Source organism: Caretta caretta, chromosome 3 (genome assembly GCF_965140235.1).
Source record: "Caretta caretta isolate rCarCar2 chromosome 3, rCarCar1.hap1, whole genome shotgun sequence".
Lineage (NCBI taxonomy): Eukaryota > Metazoa > Chordata > Testudines > Cheloniidae > Caretta > Caretta caretta.
In genome coordinates, this window is record NC_134208.1 from 170068172 (window position 1) to 170095910 (window position 27739).

The 27739-nt window shown below is 42.4% G+C and overlaps 2 protein-coding genes across 13 annotated transcripts in view; both read right to left on the reverse strand.

Moving 5' to 3' along the window:
* Positions 1-5630: 5630 nt before the first annotated feature.
* MRPS10 (mitochondrial ribosomal protein S10) lies at positions 5631-16733 on the reverse strand. 7 transcript variants are annotated; one of them, XM_048843059.2, is made up of 8 exons: positions 16632-16733; positions 9969-10088; positions 9715-9779; positions 9548-9620; positions 8360-8499; positions 7562-7670; positions 6645-6734; positions 5631-6247 (listed from the first exon to the last, which is right to left on the reverse strand). In XM_048843059.2, exons 1-8 carry the CDS (start codon positions 16716-16718, stop codon positions 6161-6163), a joined length of 771 nt encoding a protein of 256 aa, XP_048699016.1. In that variant the 5' UTR covers positions 16719-16733; the 3' UTR covers positions 5631-6160. The 7 variants fall into 7 exon arrangements, with proteins under 7 accessions (XP_048699016.1, XP_048699021.1, XP_074983212.1 ...); XM_048843064.2 differs by lacking the exon at positions 16632-16733 and adding an exon at positions 16498-16626; XM_075127111.1 differs by lacking the exon at positions 16632-16733 and adding an exon at positions 16589-16605.
* Positions 16734-24462: 7729 nt separating this feature from the next.
* TRERF1 (transcriptional regulating factor 1) overlaps positions 24463-27739 on the reverse strand; it is a 144590-nt gene continuing 141313 nt past the window's right edge. For all 6 annotated transcript variants that reach the window (XM_048843057.2, XM_048843055.2, XM_048843056.2 and 3 more), the window contains 3 exons: positions 27187-27387; positions 26518-26726; positions 24463-24993 (listed from right to left, as the gene is read on the reverse strand). In XM_048843057.2, coding sequence (XP_048699014.1) covers positions 24672-24993; positions 26518-26726; positions 27187-27387 — 732 coding nt within the window. In that variant the 3' untranslated portion in view covers positions 24463-24671. The remainder of the gene's footprint in view (positions 24994-26517; positions 26727-27186; positions 27388-27739) is intronic.

A 27739-nucleotide genomic window follows, 5' to 3' on the forward strand; every position in this document is an offset into this window, starting at 1 on the left:
TGTTGCCCCTAGAGCAAGGAGCGATTGCACCTCCGGCAGAAGTTATTGTTCGTGAGGAGGGAAGAGGGGTGGGAGGGAACAGAATTGGATAGAATATGCCATGTCCACCGTGCTCAGAACCCAGTGATCTGATGTGATCTGGGACCAAGCACGGTAGAAGTGGGATAGTCAATTCACAAAGAGGGGTAAAGATCTGAGCTCGGTACTGGTGCTCCGTCCTCGGGTGCATCTTCAAAAGTTTGGCTTCAGGCCAGAGGGCTGTTTCAAAGAACCCTGGCCTTGTCCTGAGGAGTACTGGCGGGCGCCTCCTATTATTCCGCCCCTCTCCTGGATAAGTCTCGTCTTGGGGGCCCAGACTAGAAGTGGGACAGGGGCTGAGGCTTAAATGGCTTTCTTTGGGGTACAGGGGTGTGGATCCCCAAAGACTTTAGCGTCACCCACATGTCCTTCAGACTGTGCAAGCGAGAGTCTATATTTTGGGCAAACAACCCCTTACGGTTAAAGGGCAGGTCCTGAATCGTGTTCTGAACCTCTGGTGGTATACCAAACACCTGCAGCCACGCGCTGCATCTCATTGTGATGGCAGTGGCCATAGTCCGAGCCACCGAGTCTGCCGCATGAAACACAGCCTGGAGGGAGGTTCTTGAGACCACCCTGCCCTCCTCTAGAAGTTCATTAAACTCCTTGCACAAGTCAGCCAGCAGCAACTCCTGAAACTTTGCTAATGCACTCCAGGAATCGAAAGCACAGCGACTGAGTACCTCTTGCTAGTTGGCCACTTGAAGCTGGAGTTGGCCGAAAAGGTCCAACTTCTTAGCGTCCAGTGACTTTGGAACGGGACCTGGCTGCCCCAGCAGCTCCTTGTGATTTGCTGCGTCGACCACTAGAGTCCTCAGTGGGGAGTGGGTGAAAAGGTGTTCATACTCTTTCTGCAGCACATCTAACATCTCTCTACCCCTTTAGTGGTGGGTGATATAGAGGCCGGGATCTGCCAGAGCACCCTAGTAGCGTTCTGGATCATTTTTATCTGGGGCAAGGCCACCTTAGATGGACCCTCCGGGGCAAGGATGTCCACCATTGGGTCTGACTCCTCTGTGACCACCTCCACCTGGAGGCTTAGGGCCACCCTCCTAAGAAGGTCTTGGTGTCCCTTAGTGGCCGCCGCCGGTAGGATGGTAGTGGTGGTGCCTGCCACCGTCTTGTCCAGGGAGGAGGAGGCCCATGGGACCAGGTCTTCCTGACATTCTGGTTCCCTAGAGACTGGGTCGGGTGCGGCAGTCCCAAGTCAGGGAGTCCACTGGCTTGGCAGACCTCTGGTCGGGGCCGGAGTCAACGGTGCTGGATCTTGAGGCCCTGCGATGGGATCCCCCCGCTGGAATCCCCTCACAGCTTCTTAACGGGGGAACAATCCGTGTCCGCCTTGTTTTTCTTATGTGGCATTGGGTCTGTGAGTGGTGCTGCCAGCTACAGCTGGCCTTATGAGCCAGGGAGTGGTGCTGATGCTCCTGGGAGGAGTCCTTCCTCGGTGCTGGTGCATCCCACGCCGATGATGCCAGTGCTGTTTCCGGTGCTGTTAGAGGGCTGACTCCATCAGGAGGAGCTTTAAATGATAATCCTGCTCTCTTTTAGTCCTGGGTCTAAAGCTCCTACAAACTGAGCACTTGTCTGATGACCTTCTCCTAGGCACTTAAGACAAGCAGCATGCGGATTGCCTCTGGGCATAGGTTTCACATACTTCTCACACGCCTGTGACCGAGGCATGCCCTGGTGCCTGGGAAAAACTACAGGGGGAGCCACCCAAAGTAAGCTTAACTAACTATAAACTACTATACAATTACTGTGACTACAACTCAGCTAAACTATTTACAAGTAAGAAAAGGGAACTACTAGGTAGCCACTTGCTAATGCAACAGACTGAGCTGCTCCATTGACCGTTACTGGCTGTAAGAAGGAACTGAGCAGGCAGCGGGTCAGCTGCAACCTATATACACCGCCATGAAGGTGCCATTCCACAGCTGACCCGATGGCTACCACTTGGGGAAAAACCTTCCGATGATTGTGCATGTGGCGTGCGCACACATCTATTGGAATCCACATGAGCAGTCACTCAAAGAACTTCTTTCTGAATCATGAGGAATTTTTCTGTTGACTGAACATTCCTGCCCTACTAAATTGACTTTTGTTTTTTTAGGTTTGATTTCTTGTTTCTTTTTTAGGAGAGTGTTCCTGCCCTTCTCTGCACAAACTTATTTTCCTTAAGTTACAAAACTTGTTTTAAAGGTATAAAAAGGTTTGATGTTTAAATGTTAAAAGTGTAGAGCTGGCCAGAAACAGGAATTCCTGTTCTGCAGGACGGTTTTTTTTGTTGTTTTTTTTAAAGGTCCAAAACGGAACACACAATTGAAATTCCTAAATTTCTGGCAGAATGGGAATTATGAAACTGTTCATAAAAAAAAAAGTCAAAATAACATTTTGTTTTGACCTTTTCAGGTATAGGGAATGGGTATCTCTGGGCTGCTGAGGACTTCAGGATCCTGGAAGCCCTTGCTCCAAGGCAGTTTACCTGGCAGGCCCAGCTCCATGGCAACTCAACTGATGGGCTGCCTCTAAGCCAGAGAGCCTTGAAGCTCTTGGAGCCCCAGCTTTGGGGGGGATCCACCTTACGGGTTGCAGGGGCGTGGGGGAGCTGTGGAGCTGGGAATGATTTTCCAAAAGAACATTTCAATTATGTGGAAAATGAATTTTTCACCAGAAAATTCCTAACTAGCTTTAGTTGAAAGCTATATAAGATTGCTGTCAAATTGTTTGAGAGTCCAGTGGTCTACTTCTAGTTCTATACTCCTGCTAGAATGAAATTGCACCCGATCTGTTTAGAAATGGAAATAAAAAGATTTTGCTCGTAAGATTTCCTTTAGTTGCCTCTGATATGGTAGGGCACTTCTTTTCTCTTAATATATAATACACACACACAAAAATTACAGCAAAAACATGAAGGGTACAAAATCAAACCCTCAAAAGTTAGGAAATGCCAGAATTAAGATAGCCAAATTAAGGTTGCACAAACAATCTTGTGCATATACATTTTGATAGAAGCTAGGGTCTGTCTGTTTCTCCCCAAGCTTGATCCAGTCTGTACCTCCAACCGTTCTCCACTCCTCAAGCTTTTAATCTCAGTCTGTCTCCTTGCACTCCAGTCTCTCTCCTGCTTGCTTCCAATCCTGGTCCCCCACCCTCCCAAATGGTTTCTCGTCTAATCTAGCTCTCCCTTTTCCAGTTGGAACTGAAAACAGGGTCTTACAATGGAAAGTGGCTGGCTACCTTAACTGTAGGCTACCAGCTTTGCCTCTAGCACATTCATTCACCTTATTGAAAAGACTATATATTCTGTTATACTAATTTCTACATCTATTTCCATTCAGGTTCCCTTCCCAACAAGAAGGGCTAGAACTATTTTTAAATGAAAGCTTAGATTCTGTAAAACAATTGTATCTCCCCAGAAAAAGTGGGAGGACTGGCCCAAAGTTTGAGAACCACTGCCTAGAGCAGGGATCAGCAACCTTTGGCACGCGGCCCATCAGGGAAATCCACTGGCAGGCTGGGACGGTTTGTTTACCTGCAGCATCCATAGGTTCAGCCAATCACAGATCCCACTAGCTGCAGTTTGCTGTTCCAGGCCAATGGGGGCTGTGGGAAGCAGCATGGGCAGAGGGATGTGCTGGCTGATCCCTGGCCTAGAAAATCTAATTGCAGTAGATTTACTCCACCTCTTCTAAAAGTCCTTTGTCTCTGTACTTATGAATGTTCGGTAGATAAAATATCATTAATTTCTTCTTTTTCATGTATTTATTTTTGTGTCCTGAAGACCTAGTGTCTGCTTGGTTTTAGTTAAGAGATTAAAAGATCCCACTTCTATTCTAGATGTATTCCTGACTGCTGAACAGATGACAGAAGAACCATATTATTTTTCGAAACAGATTTGTTGATAATGAGTTCGATGTGAATATCCTAGCAAAATCAGGCCATTCAGTAAATGAAACTCTGTGGCTGGCACCGCAAGCTTTATTGACACACAGATTTAAATTTGTTTGATTTCCCTCCAGCTTTGCAACATACCATCTTGGCTCTTTTTATTTTTCTACTAAGAGCTGCTACAGCAGAACTTCCCCCAACTAGAGAGACCTGTCTCCCTCCCCTCAGAGCCGATTGCCTGTATGTAGCAGAGTGGTAGGGGTTGAAATAACTGTGTGCACCTTCCAATTGGAATCCGTGTTTCCCATCAGTCAGCTAGGAATGGAAGGAACATAGAGTGTACTCGAGGGCTAAAGTTATTGGGCTCTTCCTGTCTGACAGCTCTTTTTAAGAGGTCACATATAGAGAAGAAAAAAGACTATGCCCTGAAAGTTACATTACTTTCCTCTCCCACACAATGGCCAATGAGATCAGAGCCCTCCCCACCATACAATTGAGTAAGATTCTCCTTCTCCCCAGCACACAGTGGGTTGTGACTGAAAGGAGCCCACTCATAAAGGAGTGTGTGTACACTGCACTCTAGTGACTATAGGGGTCTAAAAGTCACCCTCCCTCCCACTTTAAAGCACATCTCTGATGGTAGTCACCCCCGTGTCCCTTTGCCACCACACACTCCACAGCAGTTCTTATGGCTCCTTCTGTTGCTGCACCCTAACAATCCAGGTCTCAGCTCCATTTCTGTAGGCCTGCTGAAGTGCAGAGTAAGTTATTTACCAGCTCTCTCTGGCTGTGGAAGAGAAGGGAATTAAACCAAGCCTGCATCATAGGCTACTGTGCTAATCATTCACCCACTTCTTCAGGAAGCCCTCTCAATCTTCACAGAAGAAAAGAGAGGAAAAGGATGAGCTTCCACTTAGAACTGACTAGGCTGTAGTGCAAGAGCCTCATTTTCACAGCCCCCATAGAAAAAAGCCTTTTACACCTGTGATTAATATACTTGTGTTGACCAAGTTAATACCATTATAACATGTGTCATCATTTGACACTGTTAAAGATAATTTTACAAGTCCTTTTTCTTAGGCTTGGTCTACACTACAGACTTATGTCAGTGTAATTGTGGTGCTCAGAGGCATGGAAAATCCATGTCCGAATGATGCAGTTACACCAACCAAACTCCCGCTGTAGACAGCACTATGTTGATGGGAGAGCGTCTCCCGTCAACATAGCTACCACCTCAGACATGGAGTACCTACAGTGTCTGGAGAAGCTCATCACCAGGGGCAATGTCTCTCCTAAGCACTGCTGCAGTGTAGACAAGCACTTACTGTACAAGCAGTGTAATTCTGGGAGAAATGCTGTATTCAGTTTTGTGATACAGGTATTTTGGGGGACCTGGCAAGTAGCTAGAGAGTTTGCTCTTTGCCATAGTCTCTCTAGGGTCCTTTCTTGATGCACAGTTGCTGCTTGATAACAGTGTTGGTGTCTGATCTGAGATTTCCTGTGTCGTGTTTGACAACACTGTTCAAAGGGTATACAGCATAAAAGTTTCACTAGAAAATATCCAGTCTGTTACTGATTTTGTCTCCCAGCAGAAACTGACCTGGCCTGTAAGTGCCCCAGGTGCTCAGCTGACTGGTGAATACTAAAACAAGTCCTGAAAGTTCTCATCAATGTGCTTTTACTGTCAAATTGCCAAGTATAACAAGAGAAGATAAATGTAACCTTTTTCAGGAGACTCCCCAGCAAAAAATATTTTAAATAAAATGTAATAGGTCACATAAGAGCTCTGAGATATGTGCTTCAAATAGCAACCTCAGTGACAGTAAATTCACAAGTCCTGTGGTGCTTATGCACAAATAAACCATTACTGTACATCATGATCTGTTCATGTAAATTTATAAAGTTTTGGCCACACAGGACTTTGAAAAGAGAAAAACAGAGACAAAACATTTTCACAGCAGTCCAGTCTTTCTGCTAATTGCCTGGAGCTGGGATCCACACTCACTGATAATTAGCGTAGCAAATGACCTGTCTCATCATAATTTCTAAGTATTGTTTGTAAAATTAAGACAGGGTTTGAGGTTGGATAGAGAGTAACTCCTGTGAGAAGATGCTGTGTTTAAAATGTTAACAGGCACAGGATGAGCTTCCGTTGCTAACAGATGTGGAAGAGCTTTAGTACATGAAGAATTCATGACGTGCTTGCAGTTTCTTCTACTGAAGGTAGCTTGTCCCAAACTGGCTTCTGAATATGTTCTGGTAGTTTCTCTAATTTGGTCTAAAAACAAAGCAAATAATTACATCTACCAATCTGCACCTTAGATGTGACAATTCCCTCATTTAGAATACATTATTTTGCTGAATACATATTTACCCAAATCAAATTACAAATACCTGTTCAGGTACATGAAAGGCCACCAAGTGGCAGAAGCCATTTTAAGAATAGTACAGCTTCCATCCCTTCTTCATCTTGTGCTTTCCACTGTTTGGATCCCTTGCTCCCTAGAGAACTCCCGTTCTCCCCAGCCCAGAGTCTCTGCACATTCCCCCCTGCACATTCCAGAAATTACACTTGCTATTAGTCCCAGCAGATATCATTTGTCATCTGATTAATCTTAAAACTAGACTCATCCCACAGCTCCTATTAGAAATTCAAGAAAGCAATTCAATTATACCTTTTTTATTTCCATGGCAACCCCTTCAGGTAAATTTCTTTGGATGTATTCCAAATAGACATCAGCTGTACTGCCAGTTAAATGTTTTAACTAAAACAACACAGAAAGTGTTTTAAAAATGAAAGTAGCCATATTTTCTGCTATTAGCATATCACTGTATAATGATATAGGCATACACTGATGGGAAAATTTCCTCAGAGTTAGAGAAGCTAGAGCACAGAGGTTCAACATTCCCTTCACGACAGGCAAAGAATTAGCATCATCTTTGCACTCTCACACTCATGCACAGTTAGCAGAAGGTACTCCCAGACTAGGGGTTTGCCTAACCTGTATTCTGCAACTGTAGAAACACATACAACCTTTGTTTACGTAGAGAGCCTCCTGGGATTAACTTGTAGTTTGATTAGTGCAGCCTATATTTAGAAAGGCCGCTCCTGGGTATTATATAACATCCTAGCATCCTAAACTAGGTCAGGGCCCTACTATGCTAGGCACAGTACCAACACTGACAATCTCTTCCCCTCAACACACAACACGGGTGGTGGCCAGTTATTTTTGTTTTTAAGAGGAAGGTAGTTATTTTTAAAGGCAACTGTGAGGTGGTTTATCTGCCATTTTGTTCTAATTTTTTAATATAAAAGATACAATATGGAAAATGGTGCGCTCAGAACCATACTTTTCAGTACTATTATTTTAATATAAGGTGCATGAAGTGCATCCAGTATAACAAGTATTCTCTTTAGTATCCACTGAGACAGGATTAGGAAATTCTGCATGCTGGGGTTAAATGTAAAATCAGTACACACATTTTTCAGGAATTTTAGTGAGTGTCAAACATTAAATGCTTGACAAAACTGCATTTTCTATATGTGAAGTTCTATTTGAGTTCTCTCCTTCCCGCAAATACACTTACTCACCTCCAAGCATCTATAATGTGTCCTCATTTCATACTGAACTCTGTGCTTCTTGAAAATGTGTATTGACTTCAGAAGGGTGAATCGTTCTATCTTCCTGGGAGGTTCATGTCTAACATGCACAATCATTTAAACACATTATTTCATATTTTAAATCACATTCATACCCCTTTTAGATCAACTAATGTTTTCAGTATCTACATAACAACCCACCAGGATTTAATGCCAGGATCCTGCTTTAGTTGACATTTGCACAAGTGAATGAGGCAGTGTGAAAAGTACCAGTGTATTTTGGTACTGCAGCCACATTTTGTCTTAATAACTATTAAAAGACCCGGGGGGGGGGGGGGGGGGGGGGAAGACGGACGGACGACAGGACCAATAAATTCAGCTAGGTTCTAATGATACCTGGGGGGATGCTTGCACTGTCAATGATGCTGTCCTTACAGGAAGTTTGAAATGGTACTTTAAAAAAATACCCACAACCCTGGGCAAGATTCCCTTTTCTATCAATGTTTTGCTGTTTAACATAGTGCTGAGTGTGTAACAGCTGTTGCTATTGGCTGTATGGTCCTTGAACTATTATTGTATCCTACTGCTGACAAGGAAAATAATTAAAACAGCTTGTCAGGGAAATATCCCAATGGCTTCAAATTAGTTAAAAAATGCCATCACTGTACATCTTTCACTTCTGAAACACTTAGAGAAAGTAAATTCCATACCTCAAAAATCTACAACTATGAATGCCATAAGGGGTAGTGTTTTACAAGTAACAGCTGAGACCAGGTCACCTACACTTACACTTTTTCAATGGAGATGCCAAGTTCTTTAGCAGCAAGCACTGCAAAATATTCGTAACTGTCCAACACAGTTTTATCATGGCCTTTAACTAAAACTGATAATTTCCTGTATAATGTGTCCGGTTCATCTGAAATGGATACCTACATTTTGTAAGAAAAAGACAAGTTAGGTGATAGCTCTACACTACCCTTAGCTAGCTAATACAATACACATTTATCTTGTACACCCTACTATCCTATATGGGGGAAAATACTATAGGCAGCTCAACCTAATTGTACTTTATGCATAGTTTTGTCAACCTGTGGCTAATTAGCCACTATTACCAATTCTGAAAAGGACGGCAGAGCTGTGCATGACTTAGGGTATAACTACACGTAAAACACTACAGCAAAGCCCATTGGCCTAGATTCTCCTATAGGTAGAGGTAATCCACCTCCCCAAGAGGCAGTACTTAGGTCTATGGAAGAACAGTGGAAGCTGTCTACACTGGGGGTTAGGTTGGCTTAATTATGCTGAGCATACGTAACTACACCCCTGAGTGACACAGTTAGACCAACTTAAATTTTCTAGCGTAGACCAGGCCTCTACATTTTCAGCATTCAGAAGCTATTATGGTAAAAGTTCTTGATCAGGAGGGTGAGGGCTCTTCAAGATGACTCGGGAAAAAAAATGTAGTAAGGCTTGCAATAGTTGAAGTTAAGAGCAGAGCTCAGAAACTTCTGAAGAGTTGCAGATTTTTCCTTAAAACCTATCTAATATTACTTTTTTTTTGGCACTGGAGAAGAGTCGCCTTCTCAGGCCCTGCACTGTCAGCAATTCTCTCTGTAGCTGATGAGAAATACACAGGACTCCCTCCACCAGGATAAGAAGAAACATAAGAAAATATTTAAGTAAAATGGGAATTAAAATTTCTCCTTTTAAAGTGTGTACCATACGTATTTTAAAATGAAAGGACTCTCCACAAGAATACTACATTTCTATTCTAAATGCAGATTGTAACCCTAGGACGTCATTGAAAAGGAGACCTCAATGAGTAATAATCCAACTCATATTATAAATATTCTTCTCCTAATGGGATTTTGCATAATTAAAAAATACTCACCTATGCTGAAATAAGTCTGAGTTTGTGTATTTGCTTTTGTTACTGAGAATGTATATAATAAGTAGAGGGTCTACTTAGTCACATACCAAAGAATTGTCCTTATGATGGTGTAAATCAGTGTGGAATCCTGAGAACTGAACCCACAACAAGTCCTTGTTTCTAGATGGGAGGAGGGAGGAAACACCACATTTAACATGATTACAAATTAAGAGCTCAGGGTTTTTCAGACTTCATTGTTAAATGTTATACTCACAGAAGAAAACGATATTGCTTTGGCGTATCTCTGCTTGAGTAATTTACAGGAAAAGTCCCTGGTCCCTGTGAAAATAAGTTAAATCATCAGCTGGTGTCTTTCAAATTAAAGATTATCAGCTTAACGTAGATTTGTTAAAAGCTGGTTATTGTTTTCTAGACTAATAAATATATAAATGTAAGTCTGGAGGTACAATGAAGAACTTCGTGTATGAAGGATTAAATGCATCTTTTTGAAGAAAGGCTCTATAGTACCTTGAAACCCATGCATGGTGTTGGTGCAGAGCAATGAGACACAGACTGGTTAGAGGAGTTTCGTTCTTGCTCCAAAGATGATGGCACAGAAGGGAGAGTAGACCGAGTTGTTTGGAATGGCTGCATTATGGGTATAAAAAGGCAGCAGCTGCTATTCCAGTGCATAGGCCTGAATAAACATCACTTTGATTCCTAAACAAAGTCCATTTACACCTAGGCTTTATAGTGAACGTTGCCCTCGTTGAACACATCAAGAAATGACTAGTTTAATTAATTTGTATGGTATCTTTCTAGAAGGATTCAAAACTAAAGTAATATGGGAATTACCTTTAATCTGTGCAGAAATTCCACATTAAAGTTTGTGTGTTAGAAATGCAAATCTGACTAGCTCATACAGGAACATTTTTTGGGTTAACAGTTACTTTACTTGTCAATACCTTACCATTACATGAATAGAAAAATATAAGAACTCATTACCTACTATATATGCCCACGTACATAATCACCAGCAAATAAGAGGACTGAGGAAGAAACTAACTGATTACCAATGATACAAAATCATAATTATAAGAATACCTGTGAGTTAGAACTCAATACAAAAATTGAAGGTTACTAATTTTATTAGCACAATAACAGACTCCAGCATGTGATGTCATTCCATTTCTGAATGCAGGATATAGCAATACGTACAGTATTTCACAGTACAATTACAGTCTTTATAGTTTTGCTTTCATGTAATTTAGTAGACTTGCTAACTCTGCCCCTAGGACAGTTCACCCAAATTTGGCCACTTTATATGTCTCTGAAAAATCAGAGTTTGCACATGCTCAGTAGAGATGTATTAGCATTTAGCAGGTAAATTATCAGGTAAGATTCTATCTCTAGTGAGCACTCTCCACTCCCATAGCTCCTTTGGGGCAACCAGACTGAGCAGGCAACATCCCCAGAGTGATTGAGCCTGTTCCAGTCCAGGGATCCAGGAGCTGAGCAGGACTTGTCCAGCCATTGTTGCTCTCAGCACCCAGATGTTGGGCAGTGGAACTCACAGCAAGGAGACTCTCTCATCTATACTCTCAATGGTCCCCCTGCTAGCACCCAGGAGGAAAAGGATGATGCCTTACTGGAATTTAGGGGGAGAAGGGGAGGCACAGAGACAGGCTTCACAGGGGCAGCATAGGACAGGCAGGGAAAGAAGAGTCTGTAACAGCAAAAGCACACTCACTTCCAGAATCTGGAACAGAATCCAGGATTCCTGAGTCTAAATACTCCACTGCTGCCTAGCAAACAGCTGTGAAACCCACTGGCAAGTGTCATCTCCCTCTAGTGGATGATCCACACAGGAGAAAAGCCTGCTACTGCCACCAGTTACTTCATTAGCTCAAATGGTAGAGACCTGTGCCATGTACCTAAAAGTTCCAACCCTGCTATTGATATAAGCTAGGTCAATATGGTTCTGGTTTTTCTGTTTTGTTTTGAAATAGGAAATAACATGCAAAAATCTATTTTAAAAGTAAGTTAATGTTCCAAAGTCAAGCACTCAAAAGGGAGGACATGCTAGAGTTAAGGTTTTCCATGCAACTGTAACGTATCCCCTTGTGCATCTTGTCTGTAATTACAGGATCACATGCTATTTTTCCCACAAGACCCCTAACTCATTCACCCCACACTAAATTGTGTTCAGGGAATGAATCCGGATTGTGCAGTGAATGAAGCTGTCGTCTGCAGGACCCATCTCATTTGCTGCAGAAGTTAGGAAGTGTGTAGTGAATGAGGAAGGACTGTAAGGAAGAGAAAGGAGGGTTTTGAGGTTTAAGCAGTTAAATATCATCTTGGAGAACTGAATTGTATTTCAGCTTCTGCCATGGAGTTCTTACGTAATGCTGACAAGTCACTTAAACCAACATATTCACAGGTGGCTGCAAATTGTGTCCCTTATTTCAAAGTTCCCAACTTGAGACACATAGAGTCAGATTTGCAGAAGAGCTGAGCACTCACAAAGTCAATTAGAGCTGCAGTTGAATATATGAAATGCTATAAAAATGCTACCTACTCTGAGAAATCAAGTCTCCTGATTTTAGTGAACACCTGACAATTTTGGCTGCAACTTCTCTATGCCTTAGTTCATCACCTGCCCTACAATAGGGATAATGCCACCTCCATAGCTTACAATATATTACTATATTTATATATTATAATGTTTTCTGGAAATGATGAAAAAATTGAATTTTTAAGAGGGATGTGATTAAGGAGAATGTAGTAACTTGGCAAAAAATAGGGAGATCATTCCATGAAGTGGTGGCATGAAAACAGCCCAGAGCAAGGTGCTAAAGTTCAATTGTATTCATGTTTGGCCGAGTACAGAGTTTATTGGGTTGTTTTAAGAAATTTGCACATCCTCTGAGGCTCTATAAAGGGAGAAATAAGTGTGTACACATATATATTTAATCACTATTTGTGTCAAGCACTTTGAACAAACAGTGGGGTTTGTCTTATTTCAGTCTAGTGAAGTATGAGTATTCGGTTTTGTGAAGACAAGTAAATTAACGTTTGTGAAGCACTCAGGTACCATTGTGATAAGCACCCCAGAAAAGCGCATGAATGGCATGCAGAAATATTGAATAGGACTGCACACTGAATGAGTATAAAAGATATATTGAATAGCCTTTAGTTACATCATCACATTTTTTTCTGCAGGACCCCTGGGCACTGAATGAGGCAGGGGTCCTGCAGAAAAAATTGTGATAATGTAACTAAAGACTATTATAATGCATATACACAAGGGGGCCAAATTAAGGTTATATGGGAAACCTTAATTCCAACATTTTTTAACTTCTGACTCTGCAATCTTAATATAGGTGTTTGTATGTAAATATATATACATACACACGCTTATAATAGCACATGGTGAACACAACACACTAACTTTCATAACTACAGAATATTAGAGTAAGTAGCAGAATATGTTAAAATTAATGAGAAAGTTGATTGTCTATATAAAATGAATGAGAAGAGAAGATGTTTGATAATTAATGTCCTTTCCTCTCCTCCTCAAAATAAGAATGGGCATCTCAAGTTCACAACAGGTATTAAGTTTATACCTTGGTGCATCATTTATCCCTTTTAATTGACTGAATGGCAGATTTATATTCTTACATTCCATTTTTTGCAATTTATGTTTTTAAAACTTCATTCTGGACACAAACATTTGTAATTGATTCAGTGTTCAAAGTGATCTACTGTTTCATCAAGCTTTGTTTTTAAATCGTCAGTATGAGGAGTTATGCTCCTTTGTGTTACTAAACATTGTAGCCTTTTTAACTTTATTGAAATGCATAAAGCATTGTTCTGGCACACTTTTTTCTTTCTTGCACTGTGCTAATAATATGTACAGGGACAGTACAGAGTCATGTGATTCTGCTCAATAAAATTAACGGTAATCTGAAAATGTGTTAAAAGTTGGACTGTAAGGTAAATTGGTGAATATATGTAGTGGGAGGGGCATTCAGCACATATTAAAATATAAGTTTTGTAATAGTTCCATTTATTCTACAATATAAATCAAATATTTTTAATTTCTTTCAAAAGCTGGCCATCCCACAAGGCTACAGACACTCTAACAAACTGCAGCACAATTTAATTCAAATTCCATATACAGGCTGACCCTCCTGGCTAAAAGAAAACTGGTCCTCTCCTAACAACAGTCATCCAAAAGAGCCTCAACTTTGTCCTTCCCCAATATGCACTTCAGGAAAAAAGCAAACCTTGGAGCTTGGAATGTTAAGAAGTCCAGACTGGGGCAGACAGAGGAAGACAGCAAATTCCAAAGTAGAGGGACTTAATGGGGAACCCCAACTGGTAATTTACTCTCAAACTTGAGAGAGCTAGCTCAAGCACCTCCTCTGACCTCAACTGTAGCAGAAATTACACAGTGAAAACAGCAGTCCCTCAAGTAGCCTAGTCCCAAATCTTTGTCACTTTCACTTCCACATCATAAGATTTCAAAATTCATTTCCTCAGTTAGGATCAGCAAGATACTTCCCACATCTCTTTGCTTCACCTACCAAGTAATCTGTAAGCCACAGTAACCATGCCAGGGCACAACTGGGAGATGGCTTTTGGGGGCCACTATATCAATGGCCATGAACAATAGATTCATAGATTACAAAATCCAACGAATTCATAGCTAAAGTTGTCTTTTAGAGAGAGTACACTTCCAGAAAGCAATCTGTGATGGACCCTGATAGATACTCTACAAGGCTGGACCACTGAAAAAGGTCCTTTGCTCCACTGGGATAGATACAGACCTAAATCAATAATCTTGGATAAAGAGTATATCTACCCTACTCCCCACCCCCCCACAAAAGTGTATTCTTAACTTGGATTAAAATAGCATAGAAGACACAGCAACTCTAATTTCAACTCCTCTGTAGCTTAGGTTAAAGCCTATAAGAGAGCCTTGGGTTGAACTCAAGCTGCTAACCCAAGTTAAGGACAACTTTTTTATATCCAAAGCTATAACCCTCAACTCCAGCCCAGATGCGGCCAGTGACATGAGTAGATCAGATGTTCCTATGATTGTCATGCTAGCTACAAATTCCTGAGTCAATCCAGAGGAATCATCTGCATGGACATGAAAGTCAAACACAATTAGCCAAAGGGAAGAACCTGAGAAATTCAAGTAGGGCTTCCATAGCACAGCCAGCTACTCAGCAATATTAACTAAGCACAATCAAGGTCTCAAACTTTAACTTAGAATTAAACGTAAAAATAGGGGAAAGTCCCAAGACTGTCATCTCTTGGAGGCAGGGCTGCCTATTTGCTCTGCCTTTGTACAGCCCTGTCAGGCTGGGATCCTGGTCTAGGAACGGGGCTCCCAGGTGCTACCCAACCCCTCAAGGCGATGGGCTACGTGCAGCTCTCTAGGCCTGACACGCTGCAAACCACTGTAGTGTGAAAAACGGCTATCAGATGTAATTTGCTACTAGTAGCAGTTACTGATATTAAACTGCTGCTATCTGCCCTAATCTGTTATTGGAACAGGGGTAGCAAATTGTAACTAGTAGCAGTTAGTGATATGTAAAGTTGTTCTTATTTGCTGACTTGTCCTAATTTGCTAAAACTTGACAGTGTTGTTGGATAGAAGCATAAGTCTTCAGCTTTCAAACGACCCTGCCTGGTGTACATAAGTATCAATTACCTCTTAACAGAGTGAGGTCATTTAAACATCATTTATTTTGCAGCTTCATTTACTGTGCTAACAAAACATAGCAAATGCAATACTAGAAACACAGATGTCATTGCTAAAACTACTAGCAACTACTTACACATATTTTCAATAAGTATTTGTTATTAAAATATAAATTAAATAGCACAACAACAAAGGTAAATGATGAAGCGCTCAGAATAACTCAGGGAATCCCAGCAGCAAATAAGAAAAATTTGAGAACTGCTATGAGACTTTATGCAGTCATATAAACTGATAAGGGATTCTTTGTTTCTGAGGGGGTATATGTAAAATATTTCACCAAATCAAGTCTCCCTCAGCACCTCAGCAGGTTACATCAGACAGAGAGGAGCTGTGGTGACGAGGCCTTGGAATGCCTGTGCCATTAAGAACCCAGCCCTGGGAAGCCCATTCTAAGAGGCACTGTCCTGTGGAAGGCGAAATGAAAAAGCCCCTCTGCCCCTCCCATTTTTGCAAACACTGGTGTCTCAGTCCACCGGGGTAACCGTCACTCCCTCTGCCCCAGTTTTACCCTCTGGCAGTGCCTCACCCCTGGGTTTAGCCCCAGCTCGTATTCCTGTCCCTGATTTTGCCTTTCAGCCCCTATCCTAAACCTACCTCCAGCTGCTCGAACCCCCTGACTAGTGAATTTCCACCCCCTGCTCAGACTCAGACCATCCCCCTCTGATCTGCCCCCTTTGAACCCCTATAAAAAGCAGTCCGGGGAATTTGATGCCAAGTCAGGGCAGGGTGAAGGGCAGTGGCTTCAGCAGCGGTTACTGAGCATGCTCACGCGCGGGGTGGGGGCAGGGCCCTGGCTCGTGTCCGGCAGCGCGCGAAGGGCGGCGGCGGCGGCTGTTCCAGCCCGGGACCCGGCGAAGGAGCAGCCGAGGGCTCGGGTCAGGGGAACGCAGGGGCGGCTGGACTCGGAGCAGGGAAGCCCTGGGGACAGATCGGAGCACCGCTCGGGTGCGCGCGCCCTGTCGCTGCGGCCCGTCCCGCGCCCCCGGTACCTGGCAGCAGCACCGCCGCCACAAGCGCCTCACGCCTCCCCACGCCGCCATCTTGCCCACAGCCCCTCCTCCCCCCCCGGCAACTTCCGGCAGCCACCGCACCATAGAGCTACCCAGGAAGGATAGAGCGGCCCCACCCGCAGCCAGCTACCACAGAGTTCGCCCTCCCGCCTGAAACTCGGCAGCCGCTCGCGCTGGAGCTGTAGCCGGTCGGCGCCGGAGGCGGAGTCAGAGCCAGACCCCACCACGCCGTTACCGTCCCCAAAGCCTGCGGCGGCGCCGACAGCCTCACCCCCGCCTGAGCACAGCGTCGGCTTCAGGCCCCACCCCGCTGGGCCCTGCCCCTCCCCTGGCGGAGCCCGAGCGGGAGGCGCAGCCCCTGCCTGCCGAAGGATGAGAGGCCCCCGGGCGGCTGCCCTGCCTTACTCTCCCTCGTCCCTCGGCCAGCCGCGAGCCAGGGACTCCCGTTGCCCGGGGGCGGGGCGGGGGAGGGGAATGGGCTTCGGGCGCCATTTTCCAGCTCGCGCCTGCGCACTGCGTCTCGTGCTTGGCCCCCTTGGCACCAGAAGAGGCGCCCTTCGAACAGCTGCCAGCCACCAGCCCCTCCCCCACCCACCCCGCCTCCGGCGCGCTCCTGGGCGGCGCTGCCTAGGAGGAACCCAGGGGGGAGTGGGCGGTGGCCTGGGGCTGATCCCTACGGGTCCTTGAAATGCGAGTTAACGCTGCTCAACAATGGGTTCCGCCCTGGCTGGAGCCGGGACAGGCTGAGCGCGGCTCGAAAGCGTCTCCCGCCCGCCGAGCGCCCGCACCCAGACGGCGTCTGTCCAGTGTCATCCCCGCCGTGGTGGGCTGGGGCGTCCCCCTTGCTCGTTCACAGCTTCGCTTATAATCGCTCTAGGCCGGCGCTGCTCTCAGGGGGTTTAGAGGCGTCCGTAGCCACGACTGCAAAACAAGGCAGAGCACGCAGGGACAGTGACAGACTTTGCAACACCCTCTCGGTGCCCACCCAAGCTCCGGCGTGCGACTGACTACAAACCTAAGAAAATCAAATCAAAAGTCAAAGGCAGCTATAAACCTGTCAGGCAAATGTAGCTGATTAGAACTCTGTGAAAAGCTTTTGAAACTCTGTTTGTTCAGGTTTCGGAGGAACAGCCGTGGTAGTCTGTATTCGCAAAAAGAAAAGGAGTACTTGTGGCACCTTAGAGACTAACCAATTTATTTGAGCATGAGCTTTCGTGAGCTACAGCTCACTTCATCAGATGTTTACCGTGGAAACTGCAGCAGACTTTATATACACACAGAGAATATGAAACAATACCTCCTCCCACCCCACTGTCCTGCTGGTAATAGCTTATCTAAAGTGATCAACAGGTGGGCCATTTCCAGCACAAATCCAGGTTTTCTCACCCTCCACCCCCCCACACAAATTCACTCTCCTACTGGTGCTAGCCCATCCAAAGTGACAACTCTTTACATAATCAAGTTGGGCTATTTCCTGCATAGATCCAGGTTTTCTCACATCCCCCCCACCCCCATACACACACAAACTCACTCTCCTGCTGGTAATAGCTCATCTAAACTGACCACTCTCCAAGTTTAAATCCAAGTTAAACCAGAACATCTGGGGGGGGGGGGGTAGGAAAAAACAAGAGGAAACAGGCTACCTTGCATAATGAATTAGCCACTCCCAGTCTCTATTTAAGCCTAAATTAATAGTATCCAATTTGCAAATGAATTCCAATTCAGCAGTTTCTCGCTGGAGTCTGGATTTGAAGTTTTTTTGTTTTAAGATAGCGACCTTCATGTCTGTGATTGCGTGACCAGAGAGATTGAAGTGTTCTCCGACTGGTTTATGAATGTTATAATTCTTGACATCTGATTTGTGTCCATTTATTCTTTTACATAGAGCCGCATGGCCCCACAGTATGCCAACATTTTTATGGCTGATTTAGAACAACGCTTCCTCAGCTCTCGTCCCCTAAAGCCCCTACTCTACTTGCGCTATATTGATGACATCTTCATCATCTGGACCCATGGAAAAGAAGCCCTTGAGGAATTCCACCATGATTTCAACAATTTCCATCCCACCACCAACCTCAGCCTGGTCCAGTCCACACAAGAGATCCACTTCCTAGACACTACAGTGCTAATAAACAATGGCCACATAAACACCACCCTATACCGGAAACCTACTGACCGCTATTCCTACCTGCATGCCTCCAGCTTTCACCCTGACCACACCACACGATCCATCGTCTACAGCCAAGCTCTGCGATACAACCGCATTTGCTCCAACCCCTCAGACAGAGACAAACACCTACAAGATCTCTGTCAAGCTTTCTTACAACTACAATACCCACCTGCAGAAGTAAAGAAACAGATTGATAGAGCCAGAAGAGTTCCCAGAAGTTACCTACTACAGGACAGGCCTAACAAAGAAAATAACAGAACGCCACTAGCGGTCACCTTCAATGCATTATTAAGGATCTACAACCTATCCTAAAGGATGACCCAACACTCTCACAAGTCTTGGGAGACAGGCCAGTCCTTGCCTACAGACAGCCCCGCAACCTGAAGCAAATACTCACCAACAACCACATACCACACAACAGAACCACTAACCCAGGAACTTATCCTTGCAACAAAGCCCGTTGCCAATTGTGCCCACATATCTATTCAGGGGACACCATCACAGGGCCTAATAACATCAGCCACACTATCAGAGGCTCGTTCACCTGCACATCCACCAATGTGATATATGCCATCATGTGCCAGCAATGCCCCTCTGCCATGTACATTGGTCAAACTGGACAGTCTCTACGTAAAAGACTAAATGGACACAAATCAGATGTCAAGAATTATAACATTCATAAACCAGTCGGAGAACACTTCAATCTCTCTGGTCACGCAATCACAGACATGAAGGTCGCTATCTTAAAACAAAAAAACTTCAAATCCAGACTCCAGCGAGAAACTGCTGAATTGGAATTCATTTGCAAATTGGATACTATTAATTTAGGCTTAAATAGAGACTGGGAGTGGCTAAGTCATTATGCAAGGTAGCCTGTTTCCTCTTGTTTTTTCCTACCCCCCCCCCCCCCCCAGATGTTCTGGTTTAACTTGGATTTAAACTTGGAGAGTGGTCAGTTTAGATGAGCTATTACCAGCAGGAGAGTGAGTTTGTGTGTGTATGGGGGTGGGGGGGATGTGAGAAAACCTGGATCTATGCAGGAAATAGCCCGACTTGATTATGTAAAGAGTTGTCACTTTGGATGGGCTAGCACCAGTAGGAGAGTGAATTTGTGTGGGGGGGTGGAGGGTGAGAAAACCTGGATTTGTGCTGGAAATGGCCCACCTGTTGATCACTTTAGATAAGCTATTACCAGCAGGACAGTGGGGTGGGAGGAGGTATTGTTTCATATTCTCTGTGTGTATATAAAGTCTGCTGCAGTTTCCACGGTATACATCTGATGAAGTGAGCTGTAGCTCACGAAAGCTCATGCTCAAATAAATTGGTTAGTCTCTAAGGTGCCACAAGTACTCCTTTTCTGTTTGTTCAAAGTGCGTTACGCAAATAGTGATTAAATAGATATGTACACACTTATCTCTCCCTTTAGAGAGCCTCTGAGCACATGCACATTTCTTAACCCCCCCATAAACTCTGTACTCAGCCAACCATGAATACAACTGAACTTTCCCACCGTGCTCTGGGCTGTTTTCATGCCACCACTTCATGGAATGACCTCTCTCTTCTTTGCCAAATTACCACATCCCTCCTAAAAATTCAATTTTTCTATCATTTCCAGAAAAAAATAATATATAGTAATATATTAACAAGTACTACCTACCAATAATATAATATGGCTTCTGTATTTTTTGTACACCCAAAACTTACACCAGCGTCTAGGGGAGTTTCAGACGCATAAGGAATGCAGTTTTAGGACCCTTGATAGGGAATTTTCAAGGGAGTAAGAAAGGGAAGCTCTTTCTGGATTTGGATTCTAGCTGTAGAACATTCCAAAATATCCAAGCAAGCATATATCAGCAGCAGAAACGTTGAGATAAGACTATACCAGATGAAGGAAAGGACAGAGTTGTTCAACTATTTATTTGACAGATATGTTTCCAAAACAAGATTAAATACACTATTGTTTGTTTTAGGGTTATGGCACCTCAGAAATTTAAAAGATGAAATAATCTTCTCTCTCTTTCTGAACATATTGATGTAATACTTTTTACTGTGACCAACTATGCCAAAAATGTTAACGCTGTATATGGGAAGGGGCGGGAGGAAAACAACACACTTTTTACTGGAATGATTTTGGAATCCTAGTTACCAGATATAGAATCACAGAATCTTAGAAATGTAGGTCTGGAAGGGACCATCAAGTCCAGCCATCTACACTGTGGAAGGACCAAGTAAACCTAGACCATCCCTGACAGGTGCTTACCAATATGTTTTAAAAAACCTTTGATGGGGATACCCTAGTTCCAGAGCTTAATTACCCTCGTAGTTAGAAAGTTTTTCCTAATATCTAACCTAAATCTCCCCTGCTGCAGATTAAGCCCATTACTTTCTGTCCTACCTTCAGTGGACGTGGAGAACAATTGATCACAGGCCTTTTTATAACAGCCCTTAATATTTTTTAAAGATTTATCAGGTCACCCTCCCCCCATAGTCTTCTTTTCTCAAGACTAAACATGTCCAGTTTTTGTAACCTTTCCTCACAGGTCAGGTTTTCTAAACCTTTTATCATTTTTTGTTCCTCTCCTCTGGACTCCCTCCCATTTGTCCACATCTTTCCTAAAGCGTGGGACACAGAAATGGACACAGTACTCCAGCTGAGGCCTCACCAGTGCCATATAGCAGAATTAAGGAATGCTCTTTGAAAAATCATCTATAAAGTAATTCTGTGTATTATTACATATATATAACTTTGTTGTCAACCCCCCAATTTTTAACAGATTAATTTATTTAAAAGAAATTTTCATCATGGTAGCAAAACCCAACAAACTACATTTTATCAAAAGTATAAAATTCACTAGAAAATACTGTCCTCTTTTTGGCAAACTGTTACATAAAACCCTTAGATTTACAAATACAACAATTACTTGTTACAAAAGAAACAGAACTGAATTGTCTATACATAGTGCTTTTTGATATGTACCAAGTATATGGAATCCAAACAAAAAACATCAGAAAAACCAAAACAAATATTAAATTGTGAAATTAAGCCATCCTAGTGCAAATCTGAATAAGTTACATCCTGAAATTAAATTGCATGCAAGTCAGATGCTAATAATATGAAGCTATATCTGGAAGAGATCACAAACTACATTAAATATGTAGTTTTTATTTCCATTGCTTTCCCACCCAAAAGTAAATATATATTTTTACACTGGAGCTCCTAAAATATTTACAAACCTTCTAATAAAATATATCAGTTAAATATATTTGAAAATAAGATGATTTTTTCCATAAAATATATTGATTTTCTTTCTATGTACAGACTTTACCAAAGAACTAAATCCAATAGTGAAACCATCCCATAATACATAGTTTTGCATCAGCAACTATTAGCAAGAAAATAACTTTTCTGAAATAAAACTAAACCACATTTAGACACATGTAGGCAGAACAGCATCTGAATAACATCAGACTGTGCAACATTTTAAGAATATGGAGTCAGTGTTTGAGGCCTAACTTATTTAATACTATTTCAGGAATCTACCTTCTTTCTTTAAACACAATCTCTTTGGTTATTTTCAACTAATTTTTATCATTTTCATGGGTGTAAAATTAAAAGTATGCCTGTTTCATCTTGAAGATCTAGGGAATAGTTATGTGGATTTCACACAGACATCTGGCTAACCTTTAGTTAGAAGGAACACACTTTTTTTTTTTTTTTTTTTTAAATTGCTTCTGTGGGGGTCAAATCCAAAAATTTCTACAATATTTTTACTCAAATTCTTCTTCAGGCAAAACTCCCACTGACTGCAATGAAAGTTTTGCCTGAGTTCGGCAGGATTGTCCCTTCAAGACTCTCCATATGCAGACTCCTACCAACATACGAGGGGTGCCACTTCCACAGCATACTTCCACTTTCTCTCCAATTGTACTGAAGAAGTCCCCTCACAAAGGAGCCCTTAGGGTTCAAAGCTCCATAGGTTTGGAGGGGAGGGGAGGGGATGGGCTCTAGTCAAGTCTTTCCACCTTAAGCCCACAAACTCCAATGCAAGTTACTGCATACAAAGGCCCTGATCCTGCAAATACTTAAATGTCTGTAGACTCCACTCACAAGAGTCTAAACTTCTGTGGACTGCCCAGAGTATAGGAGTCATGCTCCAGGGCGTGGCAGAGAGCCAACTGGAAGTGCAGGCACATAGGCCTTCTGTCAGATCTCCTGAGATTCACAGGCATAGTGGGTGGAACCATCTGTTGTTCCACAGAAAGAGGGGAAAGAAACTCCACCCACCAACAAAAGAATTCACAGGAAGCTTGCAACTTGAAAATGATGAGTGGTTTCAACTTACCTACAAGGGTCATTCTTGATTAGCAGAGCATTTGACTCTAAGTAAGAACTTGAGGATTTTGCCTTGTATGTTTGGCTTTGACACAAAAATGGTCTCTTTACTCAAGTAATAATCCTGTGTAGACATGGGTCCTGATTCTCACTGGCTTTGCATCTTTTGTAGTCATTTACACCTGTCTATGGTGAGTGAAGAAACACTATTTGACAGTATTCTACCCCCATTTTGTATTCATTTTGTACAAGGGGAAGACTGTGGAGAACCAGGCTCAACATCTTGCTTGATCTGGTTAAGACTACATTTTGTGACTCCACAAATTGTCAGATATTGTGGCAAATGAATGAAATATTCTTATTGTAAAAAAAAAAAAATAGAAGGAATGGGGAAGATCTGAAATGATTTACATACAAAAGTGTTATAAAATTTGCAGTATTGTTATCCTACGCAGGATTCACAGGATTCACGAGAGCATCAGTGTTATCAGTGAAGCCTCTAAAACATTTACAGCATTTTATTTCAAGAAGAGCTCACAAACTGCTACTTAGTAATGAAAAGTCATGCACCCAAACACGGTCTAATTCTGCACGTGGTTTAGGTGCAACTCTAGGACTCCAGTACTGTGCATCTGTGGAGAATGTACCAAACCAAGGTCAATACAGATTAGGTTAGAGAGATCTTGTGTGCAGATCTTGTCCAAAGGAAAAAAAAAAAAAAAAAGGGGGGGGGGAGAGTTAATGTAAGCATTTTCCCAACTTTGCTGGATAAATGTCGCACTGAATACATAAAAATCTGAGTTTGATGTAAAGGCAAGTGAATACTCAAAAACAGCACAAGACTATTTCAGGCCAGGAAGGATTAAAAAAAAGTATCTGTTTAAATTTCCAGAAGTGTTCTTTTGAAAGAGAGTAGATATAGCAACAACATCCCTCCCCCGGTTCTGTCTTGGGGGAAAGAATGTCTCTTAGCATTTATTGTCTTCTGGAATATGCTTCTGCACTGCTCAATTGTACAAAACCTCTAAAACCTCTGGGATGGCTACTGAACAGTGTGATTTATTGTCACAATAGAAGGTATCTCCAGTGCTGTCCAATTACAAAGGCACAGCTCCTAATCCAGTGTTCCAGTTAGAGGATGAGTTTTTGCCACACTTTAACTGAAGTAAACCACTATAGAATCATATTCAATTCTCAGACTGGGTCATTCAGAAACCAGTGGATCTCTCTCTTTTGAATCCTATTAAAATGGAAGCTCTAAAATGTACAGTATAAACAATATCTTTTGCAAGCAGACTAACAGGTACAGGTTGAGCAGTGTTCTGTTGAATGGAGGCTAGTCACTCTTGTAATTATTTCATATTTAGTCAGATTTCTTTTTGTTCCAGATACAACAAGAATGCAAAACAGAAGAACACATCAAGTCAGCATCTCCAACAAATATGAGGTACTATCAGAAAAACACTACAAGGTCCATTGCAGACAATTAATCCAGTCAGAAGTGCACAACAATAGCTCCTTCCTGGTAAATAGGACCAAAGTGAGATGTGTAAAATGAAACCGTCCAGGTTAGACTGAACTGAGAATAAGAAAATTCTGAAGAGTTAAAGATTAAAGTTCCTCCCATAGAAGGTTTGGAGGGAAATGGAAATAGAAACATGAATTTCTCCGTTATATTTGTGGTTTTGAATAATCTCAGTGAAGCAGAACCCAGATAAAACACCTTATAAGAATATTTGTGCCAATTATTTATTTTTCCCCAACAAACAAACTGATTAAAAAAATGGGTGGGAAGCATATCTTTTCCCTAGACCTGGATAAACGAATTACCATTTTTAAACAGGTAGTTTAAAATCAATGAGAAATAAACAGGTTGTCCAGGTTTCTTGACTGATACATTCAGGATGTTTTCAGTAGCTGTCTGCATGTGACAACTCTACATTTACAACTCTGCATCATCCTGAAGTAAATCTGCATCTTCTTCATCCAACAAGAGGTCAGCATCCATGACTTCAGTCTCTTCCATGACATCTCCTAACTCCTGAACAACATCATCTTCAAGGTCATCTACATGCTCAACCTGTTTAATCAAACTCAAATGATCCAGAGGGATCACACCATGTCCAACTGGCCCAGTAGTTCTTGCAATAGTGGCTGCCATTTCTGCTGCAACAGCAGCTTTCTGAGCCTTCTGCCTTTGCTGTTCTTCCTGTTGCCTGTGAGTCTTCATATGAGCATTGCGACTTTTGATTTTGAAAAACACCCTAAAATTTCAAGAAAAGAAAGAACATTTCAGAGGACATCCTATTGCCTCTATTGAAAAATACAATGATGTGCTTTGCTTTCTTGCCTTGAAAGAGATGATGGTGAAGAGAAATCTATGTACAACTTGGAGGATTTCAGGGAGCGATTATCAGGTTTCTGCAATCTAATAATAATATAGACAATTGTATGCTCTCTTCATTTAAACATTTATATGAACCCAATTGCTGCTGTTACTGAGTGCCTCACAACTGTCAATGCACTTATCCTCCAAACACCCCTATCAGGTAAGGGAGTGCTAATATCCCCATTTTACAGATGTGAAAACTGAGGCAGAGAGAGACTAAGGTGGGATTCACAAAGTATTTAGGCACCTAAATACCTCTGTAAATCCCACCCTAAGTGATTTGCTCACAGTCACATAGGAAGATGAACTGAGCTATAGCTCACAAAAGCTTATTCTCAAATAAATTTGTTAGTCTCTAAGGTGCCACAAGTCCTCCTTTTCTTTTTGTGAATACAGACTAACATGGCTGCTACTCTGAAAGTTGTGGAATAGGAAACTGAATCCAAGTTTTGGGAGTCCCCGGCTAGTGCCCTAACTGCTGGAGCCCCCTTCCTCCCTATCTTTTGGAAGGGTTAATTTATGCTTTTTAGCTACCCCTTCCTAGGATATCACATCAATCTACTGCAGCACTGCCAACTCCCAACACATAACAATCATCAGTCAGGTTTCCCAAAATCATGGTTGACTTTTGCTGAAGGGAAGAGTTCTGTGAAGACTGCCACAGAATACAGAATTGAAATCCTAACATTTCAAAACCCAGCTACTTAGAGTAGAGACCTTGACACTATTAAACTGCTCAGCTGGTTTATCCTGGAATAGCATCAGACTTCGCAATTTTGAAAACAGTATCTGCACCCAAAATGTCTGCTTTACGTGACACTTTCATGAAAGTGGCTTTTAAGACTTCAACCCTTGTGAGCAGGAACAGACGTAGCCAGGTCACTTGATGTGGCTGTATTGATTTTATGTATTACATTTTCAACACTTCAGATGTCCAGAATACCACATCAGCTGAACAGAAACTATATCAGTTGAGCCAACTGAGTGTTTTACGCCTCCTGGAAACAAAATCCAAATGAGGAGACTTTGATATCATCAACAAAAATGCTAGGGTTATCTGCCTCCCTCTGCTGGAACCAGGAAGTATAACTCTTGCATAGCGACTACCAAGAAATTGAAAGAGAGACTGAATGCAGTAGGCAAACTGTCCCAAACTCTCAAATGATATCCAAAGCAGTTTCTCAAAACAGATTTGGGTAGGTGGCTTGTGGGCGCATTCCAATGGTTTTTTTTTTTGGTGGATGGAGGAAGGAAAATGTCACAACATGTCAAAGGAAAAAACTCCTTTGAGGCAACCATGGGAAAATAAATAATTACTAGAAACTTGTTGAAGTTCTATTTCTTTGGAACATGAGCAGATAAACTTTCTGTACTACTACAGACAGATATAGTCCCTTACTTGCCACACTCTTTACAAGGAAAAATTGTCGTTGGGTCCGTCTCGCCACTTGTTGTGCTGTGGGCAGGGGAGCTCTTGACGGAGCAGTATCCACTCTGCGTGCCAGATTTTTGCTTTGTACCTGGAACAGTGCATCGTGGTTTTGTCACCTGGTTTGTACCACCATGAATTCGAGCATGGCCATTTAGTGCTTGTCTGGAGCTGAACACCTGAGGGGAAAAAAAAATTCCATTAGACCAGCAACTCAGAAAGAGAAATACATTTAATTTACATTATATTGCTATAGAGACAACTGCACTGGTTAATAATATAAAAAACACATTTAGCCAATTCTGTTCTCAATTATACCTGGTTGAAGTTAAAGATTTACTCATTATAGAAACAGAAATGGACCATAATGAGTGGCATTCCCAGTTATTTCATTATATTATCCTTCTAATATACAAAAATACCCAGATCTTATATGGAGCTTTTCAACCATACATCTCACAGTACTTTACAAAGGGGCTAAGTATTTTATCCCTATTTTATAGATGGGAAGTCTAAGAGACAGAGAGGTGAAATGACTTGCCCAGCAAATCAGTGGCAAGGCCAAAAACAGAACCCTAGTCTCTTGAGTCCACCACAATACTGCTCCCCTTATGCTTTAAAGATATCAAATACACCTACAGCACCACAGTTTGGCATTTCACAGATAAAAGAGGCTGCAGAAAACGTGAGACTTTGAAGGGGCGGCAAGTCTACAGGTGCACCAAGAGCTATAGGTGGTGGTTCAGGAGACTTCTGCATTTCACTTTCCTCTTCTTTTACATATTTTCTTTCTTCTTCCATCTCCTCCTCATCCTCTAAATCTTCCTCTTCCCCACTTGTCTGAAATTAAAATTAAATTTAAGAAAAACTAAAAATTTGATCCAAAAATAAAAGAAAGGCATAAAACTAGCGACAGTTCTGAAACACAGCATCAGTCTCTTCCTTCAGGGTTCTTGGTTTAACATTTTTATTTGTCCCACAATGGAGGACTTTTCATGTCTTATTCATAACAAAATGATCATCTATCCATAGCTGCACAGAGTTCTGTAATATGACACAAAACGGTCCTCATCTTTATTATAAAGCTGTGGTGTCTACATATCCCAGCATGCAATGCTTCATATTGATCTGGGTGGCAATACATAACATGCACACACACATGCACGCAAGCAAAATTACCTGCTAAAAACAG